This window comes from Dacryopinax primogenitus (genome assembly GCF_000292625.1).
Source record: "Dacryopinax primogenitus strain DJM-731 SS1 chromosome Unknown DACRYscaffold_1, whole genome shotgun sequence".
Taxonomy (NCBI): Eukaryota; Fungi; Basidiomycota; class Dacrymycetes; order Dacrymycetales; family Dacrymycetaceae; genus Dacryopinax; species Dacryopinax primogenitus.
In genome coordinates, this window is record NW_024467198.1 from 763,419 (window position 1) to 780,472 (window position 17,054).

At 53.1% G+C, this 17,054-nt stretch overlaps 6 protein-coding genes across 6 annotated transcripts; 3 read left to right on the forward strand and 3 right to left on the reverse strand.

Moving 5' to 3' along the window:
• Positions 1-255: 255 nt before the first annotated feature.
• On the forward strand, positions 256-6,435 carry DACRYDRAFT_112948 (uncharacterized protein; the record flags this gene model as incomplete). Its single annotated transcript, XM_040769535.1, has 3 exons — positions 256-1,892; positions 1,946-5,919; positions 5,968-6,435. 3 exons carry the CDS (start codon positions 256-258, stop codon positions 6,246-6,248), a joined length of 5,892 nt encoding a protein of 1,963 aa, XP_040633094.1. The 3' UTR covers positions 6,249-6,435.
• Positions 6,436-6,538: 103 nt separating this feature from the next.
• DACRYDRAFT_103144 (uncharacterized protein) lies at positions 6,539-7,739 on the reverse strand (the record flags this gene model as incomplete). Its single annotated transcript, XM_040767719.1, has 2 exons — positions 6,539-7,633; positions 7,683-7,739. The coding sequence occupies 2 exons, from the start codon at positions 7,737-7,739 to the stop codon at positions 6,539-6,541; spliced, it is 1,152 nt and encodes a 383-aa protein (XP_040633095.1).
• A 607-nt stretch (positions 7,740-8,346) lies between these two features.
• DACRYDRAFT_19472 (alpha/beta-hydrolase) lies at positions 8,347-10,905 on the reverse strand. Its single transcript, XM_040771525.1, has 10 exons — positions 10,617-10,905; positions 10,227-10,553; positions 10,109-10,176; positions 9,941-10,058; positions 9,756-9,892; positions 9,576-9,703; positions 9,411-9,525; positions 9,120-9,362; positions 8,758-9,067; positions 8,347-8,706 (listed from the first exon to the last, which is right to left on the reverse strand). The coding sequence occupies exons 1-10, from the start codon at positions 10,702-10,704 to the stop codon at positions 8,384-8,386; spliced, it is 1,857 nt and encodes a 618-aa protein (XP_040633096.1). The 5' UTR covers positions 10,705-10,905; the 3' UTR covers positions 8,347-8,383.
• Positions 10,906-11,125: 220 nt separating this feature from the next.
• DACRYDRAFT_73553 (uncharacterized protein) lies at positions 11,126-12,371 on the forward strand (the record flags this gene model as incomplete). The annotated part of the gene is made up of 4 exons (XM_040776011.1): positions 11,126-11,580; positions 11,631-11,792; positions 11,845-12,000; positions 12,049-12,371. The coding sequence occupies 4 exons, from the start codon at positions 11,126-11,128 to the stop codon at positions 12,332-12,334; spliced, it is 1,059 nt and encodes a 352-aa protein (XP_040633097.1). The 3' UTR covers positions 12,335-12,371.
• Positions 12,372-12,577: 206 nt separating this feature from the next.
• DACRYDRAFT_19473 (WD40 repeat-like protein) lies at positions 12,578-14,696 on the forward strand. The gene is made up of 6 exons (XM_040771526.1): positions 12,578-12,875; positions 12,927-13,193; positions 13,247-13,451; positions 13,503-13,695; positions 13,746-14,162; positions 14,216-14,696. Exons 1-6 carry the CDS (start codon positions 12,682-12,684, stop codon positions 14,614-14,616), a joined length of 1,677 nt encoding a protein of 558 aa, XP_040633098.1. The 5' UTR covers positions 12,578-12,681; the 3' UTR covers positions 14,617-14,696.
• A 134-nt stretch (positions 14,697-14,830) lies between these two features.
• DACRYDRAFT_19475 (uncharacterized protein) lies at positions 14,831-16,512 on the reverse strand. The gene is made up of 4 exons (XM_040771527.1): positions 16,189-16,512; positions 15,888-16,120; positions 15,673-15,834; positions 14,831-15,608 (listed from the first exon to the last, which is right to left on the reverse strand). The coding sequence occupies exons 1-4, from the start codon at positions 16,493-16,495 to the stop codon at positions 14,919-14,921; spliced, it is 1,392 nt and encodes a 463-aa protein (XP_040633099.1). The 5' UTR covers positions 16,496-16,512; the 3' UTR covers positions 14,831-14,918.
• Positions 16,513-17,054: the final 542 nt, after the last annotated feature.

A 17,054-nucleotide genomic window follows, 5' to 3' on the forward strand; every position in this document is an offset into this window, starting at 1 on the left:
CATCGTCCCTCCCCATCCCCCTCCCTTCGTCCTCGCCGTCTTATCCTCTGTTGACAACGACGACAGCCATACATTAGGGCAGCGAGCTCGCCCATCAGGGACGGCCTTCATAGGTCTGCTTCTTGTCTAATCGCCTCCCTTTCGCCAGCGATGTGCATCTGGTCTCTTATTGGCAGCATTTAGCCTGCGATACTGCGACCCTGGGCTCACCCACGACACTCTTATCGTCAACCGTTTCATCTCGTCCATCCTTGCATGGCACGTCCCAACTCTTTGCAGATGTTTGCAAGTTCACCCCCTACCCTGCCATTCACCTCTGTACCATCCTCCACAGCCACCTCCCCGTCACCCAATGCACCAACTCCGGCTTCGACCCCTGCGCCGCCGACGGGGACCTCCCCTTCGGCTTCGCAAATTTCTGTTGCCTCACACCCTTCCTACATTCAACGGCACTTTCGCAGACGCTTACAGGCATCGAAACAAGCGTGCGACACCGAACTGAAAAAGGTTATACATGCGGTAACCGCGTACGTGGAACATTCCTTGCGAGCGCAGCAAGAGGCGGAATGGGAGGAAGAGGAAGAGGCTCGCTTGCACGAACGGGACGATTTACTCGCGGTCGAGAGCACGAGTGACGATGCTGGCGATGAGAGCGATGCTGGTGGGGGCGTTCGCAGGAAGAAGAAGGTTTCCAACACCCATCGACACAGGCGGAGCTTCATGCTCTCTTCAGGGACCAAGCTTCCACCCATGGGTGCCTCGACTGCGCTGGCCATTCCAGGCACCTCAGCCACGCATCCTATTCAGGCAGCGCCACAGGCTGGTGGACCGTCAACCAGCCCTGTTCGCATGTCCGCGTCGTCTTCACCGACCTCGACGTGGAACAGAACCTCAAATATTGTGGTTCGACGAGCCTCTCGATCCCGTCGATATACTTTATCTCCACCTCTGCCTGCGACTGTTCCCGGTAACGTTCCTCCGCCTCTCGCGCTGCAGCCTGCGCCTCTGCCTGGTGCAACTGTTCCCCTCCCCCCATCACTGGCCCCTTCTCGCGCATCGTCTCGCTCCCGTTCTCGGTCTCCTCTTCCTGCTGCAACCGCCCGCGCACGCTCTCCAATCGGATCGCCTACAAGTGAGCTGCCCCAGTCCGATTCCAGTCCAGCAGCAAAATTGGATTTTATTTCCACTTTGCGCGATCTCGTATCGCTCTCGACCACACTTGTAGAGATGCCTTTGTCTACCTTGACTTCCCCCAGCTCGCCCCATGCTCTGTCGGAGATCGTACAAAACGTGCAGGCCCTTGGAAAAGCATGGGACTTGCGGCCCGATTGGCACGGACGCGGCTGGTACGTGCAAGTCCTGCTTGCAGTCGCGAGTTTGAGCCGCGTTGTGGAATGGTGGCAAGCTGAGCGTGAGTTCTGGCATTTTGGGGAAGAGGGCGAAGATGAAGACGAGGGTGAGGTGGAAGGCATGACTTTCGTCCTCAAGCCTGCCGATGATGAGGCTGGCCGTGGCGGTAGCTCGAGCGGTGGTGAGGAGTCTACCGACAGAGAAAGGGATCACGAGAAGCACGAGGTGGAAGAAAGAAGCTTCTTTGATCGCGAGAGGACGGTTGTTCCGGACGACAAGATCCCCTCACCCTTGAAGATCACACCTCCGAAAGAGCGGGACGATCCTCTCTCCGGCACGCACTTGGTGCCGAGTGCGCCGTCCCCTATCAAGGACTTACCTAGTCGCGAACCACCGCTGCATGTCGAGATCAGCCGTACGAAAGCGAACGAGAACCTCCGCACCTCCGCCGAAAAGGCAATGAATGAGCAGGTCGTTATGGAGATCGGGTTGGATGGTGAGCGGATCTTATGGGTCAGCCCGAGTTGGGAGAGAGTTGTAGGGTACGTGTATGCGTCCTTTTCAGATGTCATAGCGATGCTGACTTCATTCACAGTGGACCTGCCGACAATGTCGCTGGCACGAGCATCGTTTCGCTGCTTGCCCCCGCAGATCAAAACGTGTTCGTCCAAGCTACGCACCACCTGGAAGTAGAGGACCCACTTACGATTGAGGCAAAATTCCTCATGCTCATTAATCCGCCTACCCGTCCCGCCCCGGAAGGTCTGCCATCTCCTCAAGACAACGGCCGGCCGTATTTCATCGAGATGGACGCCAGAGGGATGCTCGTCAAGGATCGCATCGGTGGTGAAGCCAGCCACACACTCTGGCTGTTCCGTCCTCTGCCGACTGCTTCGCCTATTTCCCCTAGTGCTTCCCAGCTTCAGCAAGATCAGTATGAGCCAATGGTTACCGGTCTGGGAGTAACCGGTGAACAGGAAGTCTCTGTTGCATTCCACGAACGGGGCAAGATGGAGCCCGTCACCCCTTTCCCCTTCCAACGACCCATCAACACCAGTACCATTCTTTGCCGGATATGTGAGCTGCAAGTTCCTGATTGGTTCTTCGAGAAGCACAACGAGACGTGCAACGAAGTCCACAAGCTCGAAGCAGATATTGTCGAGTGCGACGACAGTCTCCAAGAGCTCGTTAACACTATCGCGCAGATGGTCGTTTCGATCGACAGACTCGGGCAGGCCAGCCCTGTTCCCGGACAAACTGGTGCTGTCCCACCAGCTCAACCATCTGTACCTATGAGGGACCCGTTACCAGAATATCGGGGCGTGTCCCTCTTTACACCAGGCACTGCACCAAGCAGTCCCCTTCAAAGCGGTGGTCTTCGTACCAGCGCTTCCGCACGTTTGCAACGTGTGACAGTTCGCAAAATGCAGCGGAAGCTGTTGGAGGACTTGCAAGAGATTCTCCAAGCCGCGCGCGAAATCGATATGCCCGCCGTTAACGAGGACGCCCCTAACGTGCCTCTCGAACGCCGGCCGTTCCTGACACCCCAAAGTGAGGAGCGGGTCGCACTGGTTAACAAGTGGCAGAAACCGCAAACTGACGACCCCGCCCTTGCCCAGCTTGTCCAAGATGCTGAGACACTGATGCGCACAAAAGTCGAGTACGTCAGGAGAATGATCAATACTCTCATTTACTCGGAAAAAGTGAGGCACGAGTGGGAGGAGAAAGTTGAACAGACGCTGCAGGAACTTGAGTCACAGGAGGGAGACGATGCCGATAGCGAGCCCTCTGACAGTGGTCATGAAGAAGGTGAAACACCGGCCGCCCCGTCGACCGAACAACCCACGGTAGTTGCGCCTTCCCCAATTCCGTTCGAAGCCGCTCCTGCGTCATCCCTTGCCGCACTTCCAGCTCAGACTTCTATCAACTTCGTTCCGGTTCCTTCTCCAGCCTCACTCTCACCATCACCACCAGCCAGCCTTTCAAGTCTCTCATCTCCATACTTGCCTGTTTCTGTGTTACAATCCGCTTCTCCCCACCCCATCTCACCGCTCACGACATCCCCGTTGGTTCCATCACCACTAGCTTTCACCACTCCTATTTTGGCTCACCGTGAGTCTGACGAGCACCATTCGTCAGAGGTAGCATCGTCAGCTTCTGCGGATGCACAATCCTCATTACAGATGACCTTAGGGTCCCCTGCCGCCGTACCACCCACAGTATCTTCTATCCAAGCCCGTCGAACAGCGGTCAATGCATTGGCGGAGCCTACTGTCATGGTCACACCACCGTTTTCGCCTGCGCTTCCGGCCACAGCGCCTTCTTCAATAACACTTCCACCGGCCAACATGACCGCATCGCAATCGAGCATTTCGAGCAAGCATAACCGCCGCTTATCAACAGCGTTGCCGTTCAGCCCTGCCATGAGCGCAGGGCCTCTCTCCCCTCGCATTCCATCCATTGCCCCTACTTCTAAGACCACACCTTCCTCTATTCGGGATTTCGAGATCATCAAGCCTATTTCCAAAGGTGCCTTCGGATCAGTGTATCTGGCCAAAAAGAAGACCACCGGCGACTACTATGCCATCAAAGTATTGAAGAAAGCAGACATGATAGCCAAGAATCAGGTCACAAACGTGAAAGCGGAGAGGACGATTCTCATGCAGCAAGCGGATTCGCCCTTCGTCGTCAAGCTTTTCTTCACATTCCAGAACAAGGACTATCTTTATCTTGTGATGGAATATCTTAACGGAGGAGACTGTGCAGCGCTGATCAAAACCATTGGCGCTCTTCCTGAAGATTGGGCGAAGACGTACGTGGCGGAGGTGATACTCGGCCTGGAAAATATCCACGCTCGAGGCATCGTTCATCGTGACCTGAAACCGGACAATTTGCTCATTGATGCCCGCGGACATCTCAAACTGACCGATTTTGGTTTGAGCCGCATTGGTCTATTTGGCCGCCAAGCTCGTGATGGACGTGCTTTCGCTTACCGAAGGGGATCTGGAAACCACCGTGGCAGAGTGCCTCGCAGCGGATTTCCGTCCCGTCAGGGGTCCATAGACTCCGGTGTCGCATCTCCGTCACCTGAGGTCGCTGTGGAGACCCCGAACTCCTTTGCGCCATCATCCTATTTCACACGTGGCTTGTCACCATCGCATCTGTCCACCAGTGTTGACGATGTGAGTGAGTCCAGCGGATCAGAGAGCATATCAGGAATGTTCCAACGAGGATTGGCTTTGGCATCCGAAAGTCCGCAGCAGTCTTTCGCGTCCGAGCTCACCAGCGACCTGAGGTCTTACAATACTGGAGGCACGACACCACCTGGCGAACAAAAGTTCGTGGGGACACCAGACTACCTTGCCCCCGAAACGATTTTGGCTACAAGCGAGGATGATAGATCTGTCGACTGGTGGGCACTCGGCGTTGTAACTTATGAATTTTTATACGGTTTTCCTCCCTTCCACGCCGACAGCCCTTCACAAGTGTTCGACAACATCATTTCTCGTCGCATTGACTGGTTCGACGAGCACGTTGATTTCAGCAAGGACGCCAGAGACTTCATGGAGCGGCTTATGTGTACGGACCCAACCAGGCGACTGGGTTTCAAAGGTGCCCAGGAAGTCAAAGCACATCCCTGGTTAAGCGATATTGACTGGGAGCACCTGACCAGCAAGACCGCTCAGTTCGTGCCTCAAATAACCGATCCGGAGTCAACCGATTATTTCGATCCCCGCGGAGCGCACTTACTGCTCTTCCAAGAAGAGGAGCCGCTACAGGTGGCTGAGTCATCGAACAGTAGTCCTCGTGCCGAACGTCTTTCTCTACGGCCAGGATCTACCCATCCAATGGATACGCCAGATCCGGGGCTGTCACCTGCCATCGACGACTTCGGAGCCTTCAGCTTCAAGAACTTGCCAGTTCTGAAGCAGGCCAATGACGATGTCATCAAGAAACTCAAGGCAGAGAGCCCATTGCAGGGTCCAGGAAGTCTTCCCTTGATGTCCTTGCATGGCCGACGAAGCAGCATCTCACAGAGGTTTCGTAACAAGCAGACTCTGGGAATGGGAATCACCGTCGATGGCAAAGGCATCACCAGCCCACCGTCTCCTTCCACTTCCACTTCGTCCATTGCATCCACTCCCTCACGGGCGAACTTCCCGCCTCTCACCCTAGGCGGTAGTCCTGGACATGTACGGAGGCCATCAGAGCACGGTGTGTTGGATCGTTTCAAAACTCAGCACGAAGATGGCATCAGACGCAACTCGATGCCCAGCCGTCTGCGCACCGCATCTGTTTCCAGTGGTGGAGATCATACCTCAGGCACAGAAGGCACTAGTTCGTGGCAGCCTGCCCCCATGGAAGTTGGTACTCCAGCCACTTCTGTTGGCTCGCACGAGATGCGGCGCGGGAGTGACCCGAAGATTGACCGCACGATAGTCTGCTTGCTAGCCGAAGACAACGTCATCTCTCAGAAGGTTCAGGAGATTCTCTTGACGCGGCTTGGGTGTCGTTGCGTCCTCGTGTCTGATGGTTATGAGGCCATACTGGCTGCCTGCGGCGAAATTCGTAAGTAGATTCCCCCTTTCCGTTGCTCTCTGACTGACGATGCTTTAGAATTTGACTGTATTTTGATGGACTATCAGATGCCTATCCTCGACGGTGAACTCGCCACAAGATTCATCAAGGGCACCAATAACAGGAACAAGATGACTCCTGTCATCGCCGTCAGCGCATATAGTGCGCTTGATCCGTCTATCAACGCTGATCTCTTTGCCGGCTCCTTGTCGAAGCCTGTTCAGCGTGACGCGCTCCTTGCGGTCATGAAGAAACTCGGTTTCAAGGTGACGACGGAGACTCTTGGCTCCAAACAGACCCGGAGAGTTGTCGTAAAATGATTCTTCTCGCTTGTATCTGCAATATGCCAGGTTTGTGTTTGTTCTCCGATTGACTACCCTTCCACTTTCCTTCTGATGACCTCTCCCCGGTATTTCCCCCCTTCATGCACACATGCCCTTTCCCGCCACCCGCACTTCCTGTAGTTTTGTCACCGCAATGTACCATAGGACCCCCACACAATACATACCTTCCTCTTCATTGATTGCATAATGGTGTGTCATCGTACAGAATCATAATGGTGAGTAGAATACAGTGTGCACGATCAGAATATCAGGAACAGGTCTCATCGTTATTCCACATCCTGCCAGTCTTCCTCTTCCTCATCCCACCCAAACAGCTTGTGAGGAATACCCAATTCGTCAAGCATTCGACCCACCCCCCACGACTTCTTTTCTTGTTTCTTATTGACAAGCTTGAGCCTCTCTTCGATAGCACCACGTTTAGCATCCCCAGCAGCATCGTCAAATGCAAAACTTCCCCCAAGCGGTAATAGAGACTCCCTCTTCTTGAATGGCTTGTCTAGCGCGGCTTCAAGCTCCTTCCTGAGCCGCTCGGTGGATGGTAGTTCACTTTCTTCGTTATCGTCACGTTCATAATCGTCCTCGTGCCCGTCACCCTCAGCCATATGTTCATTGACAGTCCCCCAGCCCCATCCACTTTCAGGCTTCTTGCTGAAATCTAACCATCCCCAGCTCGTGTCGAAGCGTGACTGGATCTGTGGGCCGTAGCCCCAACTACTGCCCCCATAACCGGACTGTTTTTCCTCGGACTCGGGCATCGACTCGAGCATGCCCGAGTCCTTGACGAGCCTGTAGAAGTCCGTGATAATCTCGCGTCCTGCCGATCTCCACTTGACAATGAGCTCGCCTGTCGTGTCGTCATCTTTCGTAACATGGACAGCACGTTTGAGCAGATCCCGTTTTTCGACAAGAGTCAACTCCCGAGCTGGACCGTGGGATGGCATTCTTGGAAGAGTCGCTTTCGATTTCAGAGCAGCAGCCAGAGCAGGGTTCATGATCTTCGGAGAAACGAAGGGTGCATGAATAGAGCGTCTGGGTGGCTTAGTTGTAATAGGTCGGTTCTCTTTAGCAGGCGCAGGGCTAAACTCCGAGGTCTTGTTGGCTTTGGCCGTCGCATCCTTGGGTTTATTTTGATCTGAGATAGGCGTAGGGGAAGTTTGATTTACTTTGTCGTTCATGCATCCTTTCTTTAGCGCGGACTTGAGAGGGGTTTTGACAGATTCCACGATGGTAGCATCAGAAGATACGTCTGGCTCTTGTACAGCTGCTCGTATGAATGCAGGGGCACGAAAATGCGCTCCGCGCTTTCCCGAGCTAGATGTAGAAGGCTGGGCCAGGCGCTTCGATTGAGGGGTATTGACAGGCTACCGAGGCTTAGTGCGTGGCCAGTTATCAAAAAGCGAAAAGCTCTACCTCATCGTCGCGAACGCGCTTCTTAGACTTGATCGATTTGCTTTTATCTTCAGGCATGCTGCAAGCCTATGTTGTAGAGAGTTTGGAAACAAAAGACTGGATATATGCTGCGGAAAGCAAGGTGTATGCGCCTCAACTTTCCCCTAGACACGATGGTGAGTGAAAGAGCAGTTAGGAGACGCGTCGAGTGAAGGTCCAGATATAAATCAGGCGCGTCGTGTCACGAAAAGGTCCGTGCGCCACCGGACCCCTATAAAATTTCGATGTCGCGTGCCCCACACCTCTTTTCTTTACGTCCTCCTCGACATTCCGAAGCGCCAGCCTCATCATAGGCTCTTGGTTAATTCCAAGGATGGCGTATATTTCGCTATCGGGAGGAGCTGTTCGCGCGGCATCCTTCGGGATCTTCGACTGACGCTGCTTCAGGTAGTATCCACAGCCGTTTGCATTTCTTTCCCGCTTTGAGTCTGTTTCGGCAGAATCGGTGCTTTAGGGAGAGGGTGTGGTGTCGACCTGGACAGTGCTGGGGCTTATATTCTATATCCTTTCTGAGTCACTATGTGACGCTGACTGTTGGGAGAAACCATGAGACCTACATCCTCTATCTTACGAGTCTTGCTCTTTGCACACGAAAATTTAGACTTCGTTGGGTCATGCATTTTTTAAGATTAGGTTTATAATGATTCATGGATATCATAAAATCAATGCTGGGCCGTGCGCGGTGTCTGGTCTTCCTCCTCATCACCAATATCAAATATCGCCTCTGTCCGTGGCTGGTGTGTGGGCGTAAGGTCACCCCCATTCGGCGCCTTTTGTGTCGCGTTCAATAGTTCTCTTGAGGATACGTCGGCATCTGTCTGGCTGCTCAGTGGTATGCGCTCCTCCAAATCCACATGGTCCGTGTACGTGGCAGCCTTGGGCAGCATGGCGTACCGTCTCCGGCGACGAGCGACATAGACAACCAGTACAATACCCAGAATGATCAGCAGGAAGACGAGCACCATGGTCCCCGAATTGTAGTATGCTGTTACAGACATTAGCTGGAAGACAACCCTAGCGAGGCAGGCGAACTCACATCGCCAAACATCAGGGTCTGTGGTGGAAGTCCGTCCACCAGAAGAGGAAGAGCCAGTGCTTTTTGTATCGTCGAAGAAAATGCCAGGCTTGCTCACACCGCCAACACTGCTGGGGATGCTTGCAGAACCACCCGATAAGGAATGGAAATCGACACCCATGAATCGCAGCATCATATCATGCGCCACATTGGGTACGTCAAAGCCGACCATGTGTGATGCTCCGGACAGCTTGACGTAGGAGAGATTGCGAGCAGTGACCCACGAGCCGGCATGTGCACCATCGACCTCCCAGTCTAATGTCTCAGCGTCCTGAACAATGTATCAGCCCATGTCATGAATACCTTAACCACGTGGGGCTTACTCCGAGACCCTTTCCCCCGTTCCAAGTCAATCCCTCAATCAATCTCTCCATCCCAATATAGTTGCAGATGAAGTCTTGATCGCCAGCGAAGAGCATGATTGGAATTTGCGAGAGGATGTGTGGGAAGAGAGTGATGGACGGTGGCGAGTTCATGAGCGTTAGCTGCTGGCCGACGCGGCCATTGCACTCGACCCATGCTTCCGACTTCGCTGTTGCGTGAAGCGCTTGGATGACGTCGTCACGCTGAAGGCAGCTCAGTAAGGAACCTGGAATAAAGGAGTCATCACTTACCCGTAAGTAGGTGTAAACACTAGCAAGATCAGGTGGCCAATGCATACCACAGGCAGGGAAGTCGTCCACCAATCGAATATCGTACACGTTCAGGCAAACCTGCTTACCATTCACGCTGTCACATGGGTCAACGGATAGTCGGAGGCAGTATCGTGCACGGCGTACGTTTGCATCAGACCTTTGGTGATCGCGCTCATGATACCTTCGCACTCGCCCATGTTAACGTCGTCTACAGTCGTCTCGTTAAGATAGTCCATGCAGCGATCCAGCTCGACTTTGACCCGAGCTTCGTTCTGCACCGAGAATCATCAGTGATGTTTCGGTCACATCAGAGACGCAACTCACGTCCGGCTTGATCATCTTGTTCTTTACCGCGAACTCATAGTAGGCGGGATACTGCGTCCGGCCGTCTATCCAGCCGTTACCAATCGTGATGCCCTTCAGTTGTGCCTTAATGAGAGTGGTCTTCAGGAACGCATCGGCTATGTATCGTCTCAGCGTGCGCCCAGTGAAGGAAACATCACACACACCGAAGTACGGGATGTATTGTCCTGCGAAACTCTCTCCGGCAATCCACGTGTCCATGAATTCGAGCTCGGGAAAGACATCGTAAAAGTTGCGCATGAAGCGAATTACTTGGTTAGCAGCCTGATTTCCTCCACATGAGAATTACACTACAGAGAGAGGAATTCACTTGCCTCTCCGAGCTCGTGAACGTATTGGTCTGTGCTTGTGTACGAGAACCCAGTTCCAACTGGCTGATCAACTAAATCCCGTCAGGTGAGATGGGCGTCTCAGCGAGTTTTGGAGACTCACGATATATGATCGTCGCGTACTCTTCCCATCCACCACTCGTGAGTAGTTTCAGTCCACCTTGCCCATCAACTCTCCACGGCCCAACTTCCATCATCGCCCCGTCAAAACTGGAGCATCCCGGTCCACCATTGAACCAGATGATGACGCGCTCCTTGTCAGCCACCCGCCGGTTCTTAAGCATCAGAAAATACAAGTGTGGTTGTATGTCGTTAGACGGTGGCCCGGTGGGCACAGTCGAGGGCAAGTGACCGGCATAGATGTGCAGCGGGTGATTGGGATCTTGCCGCAAGCCTGGGAGGCTGGGAACATAGAAGGATGCTGCGGATCCTGCATTATCGGTCAGATATACTTAAGCAGGATGAGACAATTGTGATTGATAAAGAGGCATACCGGGTGCGGGTGCAGCATATGCAATATCAACAAGAAGGAAAAGAACGAGCGCTAATGCGCGTTTTGCAATGCAGCCTAGAGAGACCATTGCGCAAAACCCTTGAGTTGCCCTCGCAGTTCTGCTTGACGTGACACGATACACCACCGATAACGGCCCAGCAAAAGGAAGGACAAGACTGCCACTAGATAGTGATACCGGCGCTGACTGGGCCGATACGCAACAGGACTAGAAAATCGAAATCAGGGGAAGTAACGTGTAACGATGAGGAGAAGGAGGGTCTCCGCGTACGAGAGTTCGTGTGGACGCTGAATGATCAGGCCCGCGACCATGATGGAACTCCAGGCACTTTCCGCGTGCTTCGCTCACAGCCACTGCCATCGTTGATAACGGCCACATGGACCGTTTATCACAGCCCACACGACACCGAGGTGTTCAAAAAGGTCGAGCACGACACGCAAGCGACCCCCGATAGCCTTGCCCGCTCTCTGCTATACCACCACGGTCCACGATGAGGTTCTCTTTGGCCCTCGCAGCCTTCTCGGCGATCTCTATGGTCGATGCGGCGTACTTCTCTGAAGGTTGGAAGCCGGGTCAGGCACCACCAACGCAGGCTATACCACCGGGCAGCAAACAGACTTCCGTGCCGCTTGCCGACTTCCTAAAGCCCAAGGCTGCAGCTGACGCACCCCCACGAAAAGGCATCCTCGAACTTGTGCAGGAACTGCAGACAATGGCGACCGATGCGCTCACTGCGCCGCTTAAAAGCGGGCCAGTCGCCGACATAATACAGAGAACAACTGGGCTCAATGTCAGTCAGGCCATCGAGAGGGCCAAAGCAGCCGCATTGCAGGACAAGTGGGACTCCAGGATAAAGCTGATCACAGACGACAATTGGGAAGATGTGATCGAGTACGAACAGCTCTCGCCCGAGGAGGAAGAAAGCCGGACGTGGCTCATCTTGATGTACGAACACCGGTTTTTTTAATCTCCGAGTGTCACTGACGTTACTTCAGCACACTTTCAGAACAGAATGCGGTGACGCAGTTTGTGGAGGAACAGTTTATCAAGGCCTTCAACGAGACTATGGACAATGACGATGACCTGCCAGGCGTCAAGTGGGGCCGGATCGACTATTTTAACGTCACACTGATCACGACTAAGTGGCTCATCTTTAAGTGCGTGATTGATTCGCGTTTTGAGATGTACTCATTCTAATCCTATGTCTAGGGCGCCCCTTGTTGTGATGGCTTCACACCGCGGGAAGGATCTTCGTTTCTTCCACCCAACGCAGATCAAGATGAGGGAGCTCCACGATATCATGAAAGAAGAGCTATGGAAGAGTGTCCCCCCTTGGAGGTCGAGTTGGGGACCAGGTGGTGAGAAGTATGACAAGCCATTCTCGTCTCTTTTCCTTTCTAATCATTTGTCCAGTGCCTGGGTTTTGCACCATGCAGGTATTTGGTTGGGCAAGTACAATGATATCGCGGGTAAAGTGCCCAAGTGGGCACTGATGATGGTTACTGGCGTTTTCGGCTCCTTCGTGATCCAGCTTCTTCACGGCCGAGATAAAAAGAAAGCCGCGCCTGTCATCAAGAGCGACGATGCTGCGAAAACGGCCCCGCCACCTGTTGCTCCCACGACGCCCAAGAAATCTCCGGCAGAAACCAAAAAGGAGGCAAGCAAGCGGAACCGGTCTGCCAAGCGAACCGCAGACTAATGCGTTTTCGTGCATATCTTTCACGATCTTGTATACGATATAATTTAATGCACTACATCTTTCGCTACATTTTTCTTCGTTTGGTGGTCTGCGTCAATATGAGAGCACGAGATCAGCAATAGTCATAGTCGGGCCCTTCCGGTTTGGTAAGGGATCATGCGAGGGTGAACGAACCCCTGGTGACGTGAGTCCATGATCATGCTTTGCCGGCACCAGGCAGCATTCGCTTCACTCTGCCCGTACATAACCTACACCTCCGAATGAGTCTGGTTGTTTGGCTCTACTATCTGTAATCTCTGAGTCTGTTTCTACCTGAAACTCAAGCAACTGTATTGGCATATAGACGCATGGTCGCAGCTGAATCACCGCGGGAAGCACGTCGGCGGTTAAGCGCCTCCCTGGGTGCACGCAGCCTTTGGCATTCATTGGACCGCACGCAAGTGCTTGGAAACGGAGGGTACTATGGGCACTCGGGATGCGTAAATGCTCTCAGTTGGTCGAGTGATGGGCAGACGCTCCTGAGCGGTGGTGACGACCGCACGTACGTCTCGATGACCAAGCGCTTGATCAAGCTAACTCATTGGGACCTTAGAATCGCTTTCTGGAGAATGCAAGATGATACTGGTGAACTATCATTAAAGAGAGTTATCCAGACGGGTCACACTGCGAACATATTTAATGCCCAATTCCTTCCAGATTCACCGCTTATCGCTACCTGTGCGGGGGACAGCGAGGTCCGAGTGTTCGATATCGAGCATTCCAAGGGGCTTGGTGAGCTCAGGCGAGCAGACAATGGTCACACATGGGAACACAGCGGGAAGGAAGCGCTAGTGAGAGTGTTCAAATGTCATAGCCGCAGGTCCGTCTCGGTAAGCTCATCCTACCTTTTTGAGCTTGCTCACGCTCAACCAGAACCAAGCGAATCATCCCCGAGTCGGCATCGAACTTCTTGTCCGTATCTCAGGACGGAACAGTCCGACAGCATGATTTGCGCATGCCGCATACTTGTCGGACAGGCTGCCCACCGCCCTTAATCAAAGTGCCGCATCAGCTCTTCGCCATCTCTCGCTCGTCTCTAACCCCCTACTACTTCGTCGTTGCTGGCTCCTCCCCTTATGTGAGCAGCTCCTTCAGAAGTCTTCCAACATAGACTGAACTACACTCGCAGGCACATCTATTCGACCGCCGAATGATACCTCGCTTGCTAGAAGACGAATGGGGCGTCCAGGCACAGGACGATGAGTTGGCCCAAGCGGTACGGAGGTTCGGTCGAAGAACCATTCCGACATATGAGAAGGCACGAGATGCACATGTGACTGGCACACGGATGGCGGAAAGCAATGGGCATGAACTTCTCCTATGCATGTCTGCCAAAGTCACTATCGATGTTGTACTGATATCGCAACCCCAGCTTATAGCGGAGACGCGATCTACCTGTATTCCATATATGACGACGTCGAAGATACGTCGTTCGCACCCAATGGGTCTAATATTGTTGCAAGAAGCCCAAAACGGAGACGAACCGAGCCGAAGAGTGATGAACCTCATTCTGCACATTCTGCGAACGGAGTTTCCAGCGAACAGCGGGCGCACGACGTGTCCTTCCAGATCACAGAACCGGAAGAAGCCGACTCTGGGGATCTATTGGATGTTGAAGATTTGGTAATGGATATTGACATGGATGAGGAGGACCTGACCGACATTGAAGAGGAGTTATTTGAGGCAAGTCAAACATTGGATACCACGAAATCCGATCTCGACGGGCTCAGGACGGTCATGCCTAGACGTACATTTAGAGGCATCTGCAATATTGAGACGGTCAAGGATGGTGAGGAGCTGCAGCCCACGCGTTTTTTGAATTCGCTGACGCGATTCTCGCAGTGAATTTCCTTGGTCCGAACGATGAATTCGTTGCCTCAGGCTCCGATGACGGCAGCTTCTTCATTTGGGACAAGCGAACGTCACGTGTGGAAGGAATCTATGAAGGCGATGGTTCAGTCGTAAACGTCATCGAGCAGAACCCATTCCGGCCAATGGTGGCCGTCAGTGGCATCGATCACACCGTCAAAATTTTCTCCCCTGTGCCGTCTACGACGGAACGAAAGTATTCAAGAGTTTCCGATGCGGAGGACATAATGCGACAGAATACGCAACGAGCGGAGGCACAAGCCAATGCCCCTGCGGTTCCTCTCATGGATGTTCTCATTCAGATGTATGCGGCCAGAGGAGGTCGCAACATTGTCATTGGCGAAGGGGGAGAACGAGAGTGCCAGATTCAATGATACGGCCAGCTGATCGCATTTATTGATGCTTTCACTACTGTACTAGTATGCGCACTCATGTATAAATGCACTCATTTCGCGTAGGTTGGATGGAATATGCTGGCTACCTGCCATTGTAAACCTGTCGGGCAGGCTGCCGATCGCCGTATCACTGTCTCTGTCAGGACCTGCCCCGGAAGTGAGCGCCTCGGCCGTCGGTGTGAAAATGAGAAGGGTTATCATGGGGCACAACCTAAGGTCTTCGCATTACACCTGTCAGGAGACTCTGCACATGCACTAGACAGTCACTGAGACTCTACTGATTATACACAAAGGTCACCCTCTGCAGCTTGCCACTTACGTACGCGGTCAGCTGTTCGTTGGCGCCGCGCAGCGATTTGAAACTGAGCCATGATCCAACCAACCGTCACACGCCCATCCTCCCCGAATGAACCGTACCCTTGAGGATGTGTGGTTATTGTCTCTCGAACTTGGGTGGTTTCGTCGACGAGGGGTGGATTCACCGTGGTGATCGCTTTGTCACCGGTGCTGTCAAGCCCCGTAATGGTAGAATTTCGCCTGTGGGTGGTGGTGCGACGCTTACGCCGACTTTGGTACGCCTTTCCATCCTCAGAAGAAGAGGTTTCCTTGGGTGCTTCATAATCGTCCTCCTCGTCTTCACTGTCTTCTCCGCCCTTAGACCTAGCTTCCTTTGTGGCATGGAAGTCAGCGGTTCTGAGGGTCGTATTCGTTTTGCCACAGTGGTGCAAGAACGCGCAGGCAAGATGATAGTGGGAAAGCTTGGCCGAGGGCAATGGAATTGAGAAGTCTCGATCAGTCGGAAAGAGGGCGTCGGTGTTGGCTGGAACATGTTTTTCCTTGCCCGGGCGCGGCGGGTGAGGATATTGAATAGTGTAGCGAATGTTAGGGAGTGGTTCTAGGCTAGTTGTTTCTCTGTTGAGGTTTTCCGGAGTAGTTGCAATGTCTTCCGTAGTAAGAACTTTATTGGGTGTCTTTGAAAGCAAGGAAGGTCAGTGTGAGGTGTGGTGAGCAAGCGATACGATCGATCTAACACACCCTCACGAGCACACAGGCGTATCGCGCGAACATCTGGTGTACAATGGAGCTCACGAATATACCATTGGCGGGCGAGTTAATAGAGCGCTCATCTTCTTGGCCTCGATCCAGACGGAACGTGCCATTCTCCGTCTCCCTGGTGTCATCGATATATTGTAGGCACTGGACGGAGACCCGTGACCACCACCCTGAAACTTGAGCGTAGCCACACTCACCTTTGATCCTTGTGAGTGGGGCAATATGTGCATAGCCTCACAGTAGTCCTCATCCGTCCCGGTGAATACACAGGAATGGTCGCGATTGGAGATGACCTCGCGGAAAGCTCGTTCACGTCCTTGATGATTTCGAAAGGTGGGTAGACCAGTCTCACGCCGACGTCGGCGCTCTGAGGAAAGGACACTGCTCCGCTCTTCAAAATAATGGCCGTCCACAGCCTTGGAATTCAGCTCTGTAGTTGAACGTCCTTATCGTGAGCAGATATTTAAGGGGAAAGAGAGTAGCCGAACGGGAACGTACCTACGGGGTGACCCTCTACCCACAACACCCACTCATCTCCAGCTCGTGGTACATCGTCGTTGTGTCCCCCTTCTTGCGGGCGCAGCCGATGTAGTGACGGCCTTGATTCCCCATGTTGTCCTGCGACGGTTGCAGCCACGAAGCAAAGGTAGGCATTTTGCTTGCCTGGCGCGGCATTGCGCGTCGGCACGTCAATGGGTATATCAAGGATGATTGGCTGGCCACTTAGATGACCAACCACAATCCGTACGCAGTCAGGAGATAATACAGGGAGGTGTTGCTCTTCGTGCGTTGCAGTCGCAGACATTGCAGCTTACAGATGAGAGCAGAGGAGAACACTCGACGAGGAGTGACAACGAGAAAAGTAGTATGTAGGTGTAGTAACGCGCGCGTCGGAGGCAATTTACCTCCGTAACTTCCGAAAAAGGGAATTCTTGCCCTATGCACCTGCGTGAGTTAGGGTATACTGGTTAGGATCCCATCCAGCAGGTTAGGGTGGTTAAGGTTAGGGTGGGGTAGGGGTTAGGGTTAGGGTTAGTGGTAGGGTGATAATATCATATTTTTAACTAAGAGAATCATTTATTTAAGCAATGCTTTGGGCAAGGTCCATAGCATTGGTTTGTTATCAAGCTCTTTCTATATTTGGTAAAAGTAGGGTCTTTTGCCTCTGATCTGCATCAACCTACATGCTACTTACTACTTTTCTCATCTATACTCCTTGACAAGGGTAGGAGCTATGGCAGAGGCAGACTCCAGTACATCTGGGTGTTTTTTGTCCACTGCAGAGATAATTCCTGGAGTTAATTTCATCTGAATCCAGCCAAAAATATGGCCAGAGGAGGCAAAAAATGGCTGGCAGGGGCTGT

Coding starts and splice junctions, on each gene's coding strand:
- DACRYDRAFT_19475 (XM_040771527.1), bottom strand. CDS start 16,495: ATGTCTGCGACTGCAACGCACGAAGAGCAACACCTCCCTGTATTATCT. Junction 15,835..15,887: donor CCCACTCACAAGGATCAAAG/GTGAGTGTGGCT, acceptor GTCTCCGTCCAG/TGCCTACAATATATCGATGA. Junction 15,609..15,672: donor ACGCCTGTGTGCTCGTGAGG/GTGTGTTAGATC, acceptor TTGCTTTCAAAG/ACACCCAATAAAGTTCTTAC.
- DACRYDRAFT_19472 (XM_040771525.1), bottom strand. CDS start 10,704: ATGGTCTCTCTAGGCTGCATTGCAAAACGCGCATTAGCGCTCGTTCTT. Junction 10,059..10,108: donor ACGTTCACGAGCTCGGAGAG/GCAAGTGAATTC, acceptor GGAGGAAATCAG/GCTGCTAACCAAGTAATTCG. Junction 9,893..9,940: donor ACAATACATCCCGTACTTCG/GTGTGTGTGATG, acceptor GACGATACATAG/CCGATGCGTTCCTGAAGACC.
- DACRYDRAFT_19473 (XM_040771526.1), top strand. CDS start 12,682: ATGGTCGCAGCTGAATCACCGCGGGAAGCACGTCGGCGGTTAAGCGCC. Junction 13,452..13,502: donor TTGCTGGCTCCTCCCCTTAT/GTGAGCAGCTCC, acceptor CTACACTCGCAG/GCACATCTATTCGACCGCCG. Junction 14,163..14,215: donor TATTGAGACGGTCAAGGATG/GTGAGGAGCTGC, acceptor CGATTCTCGCAG/TGAATTTCCTTGGTCCGAAC.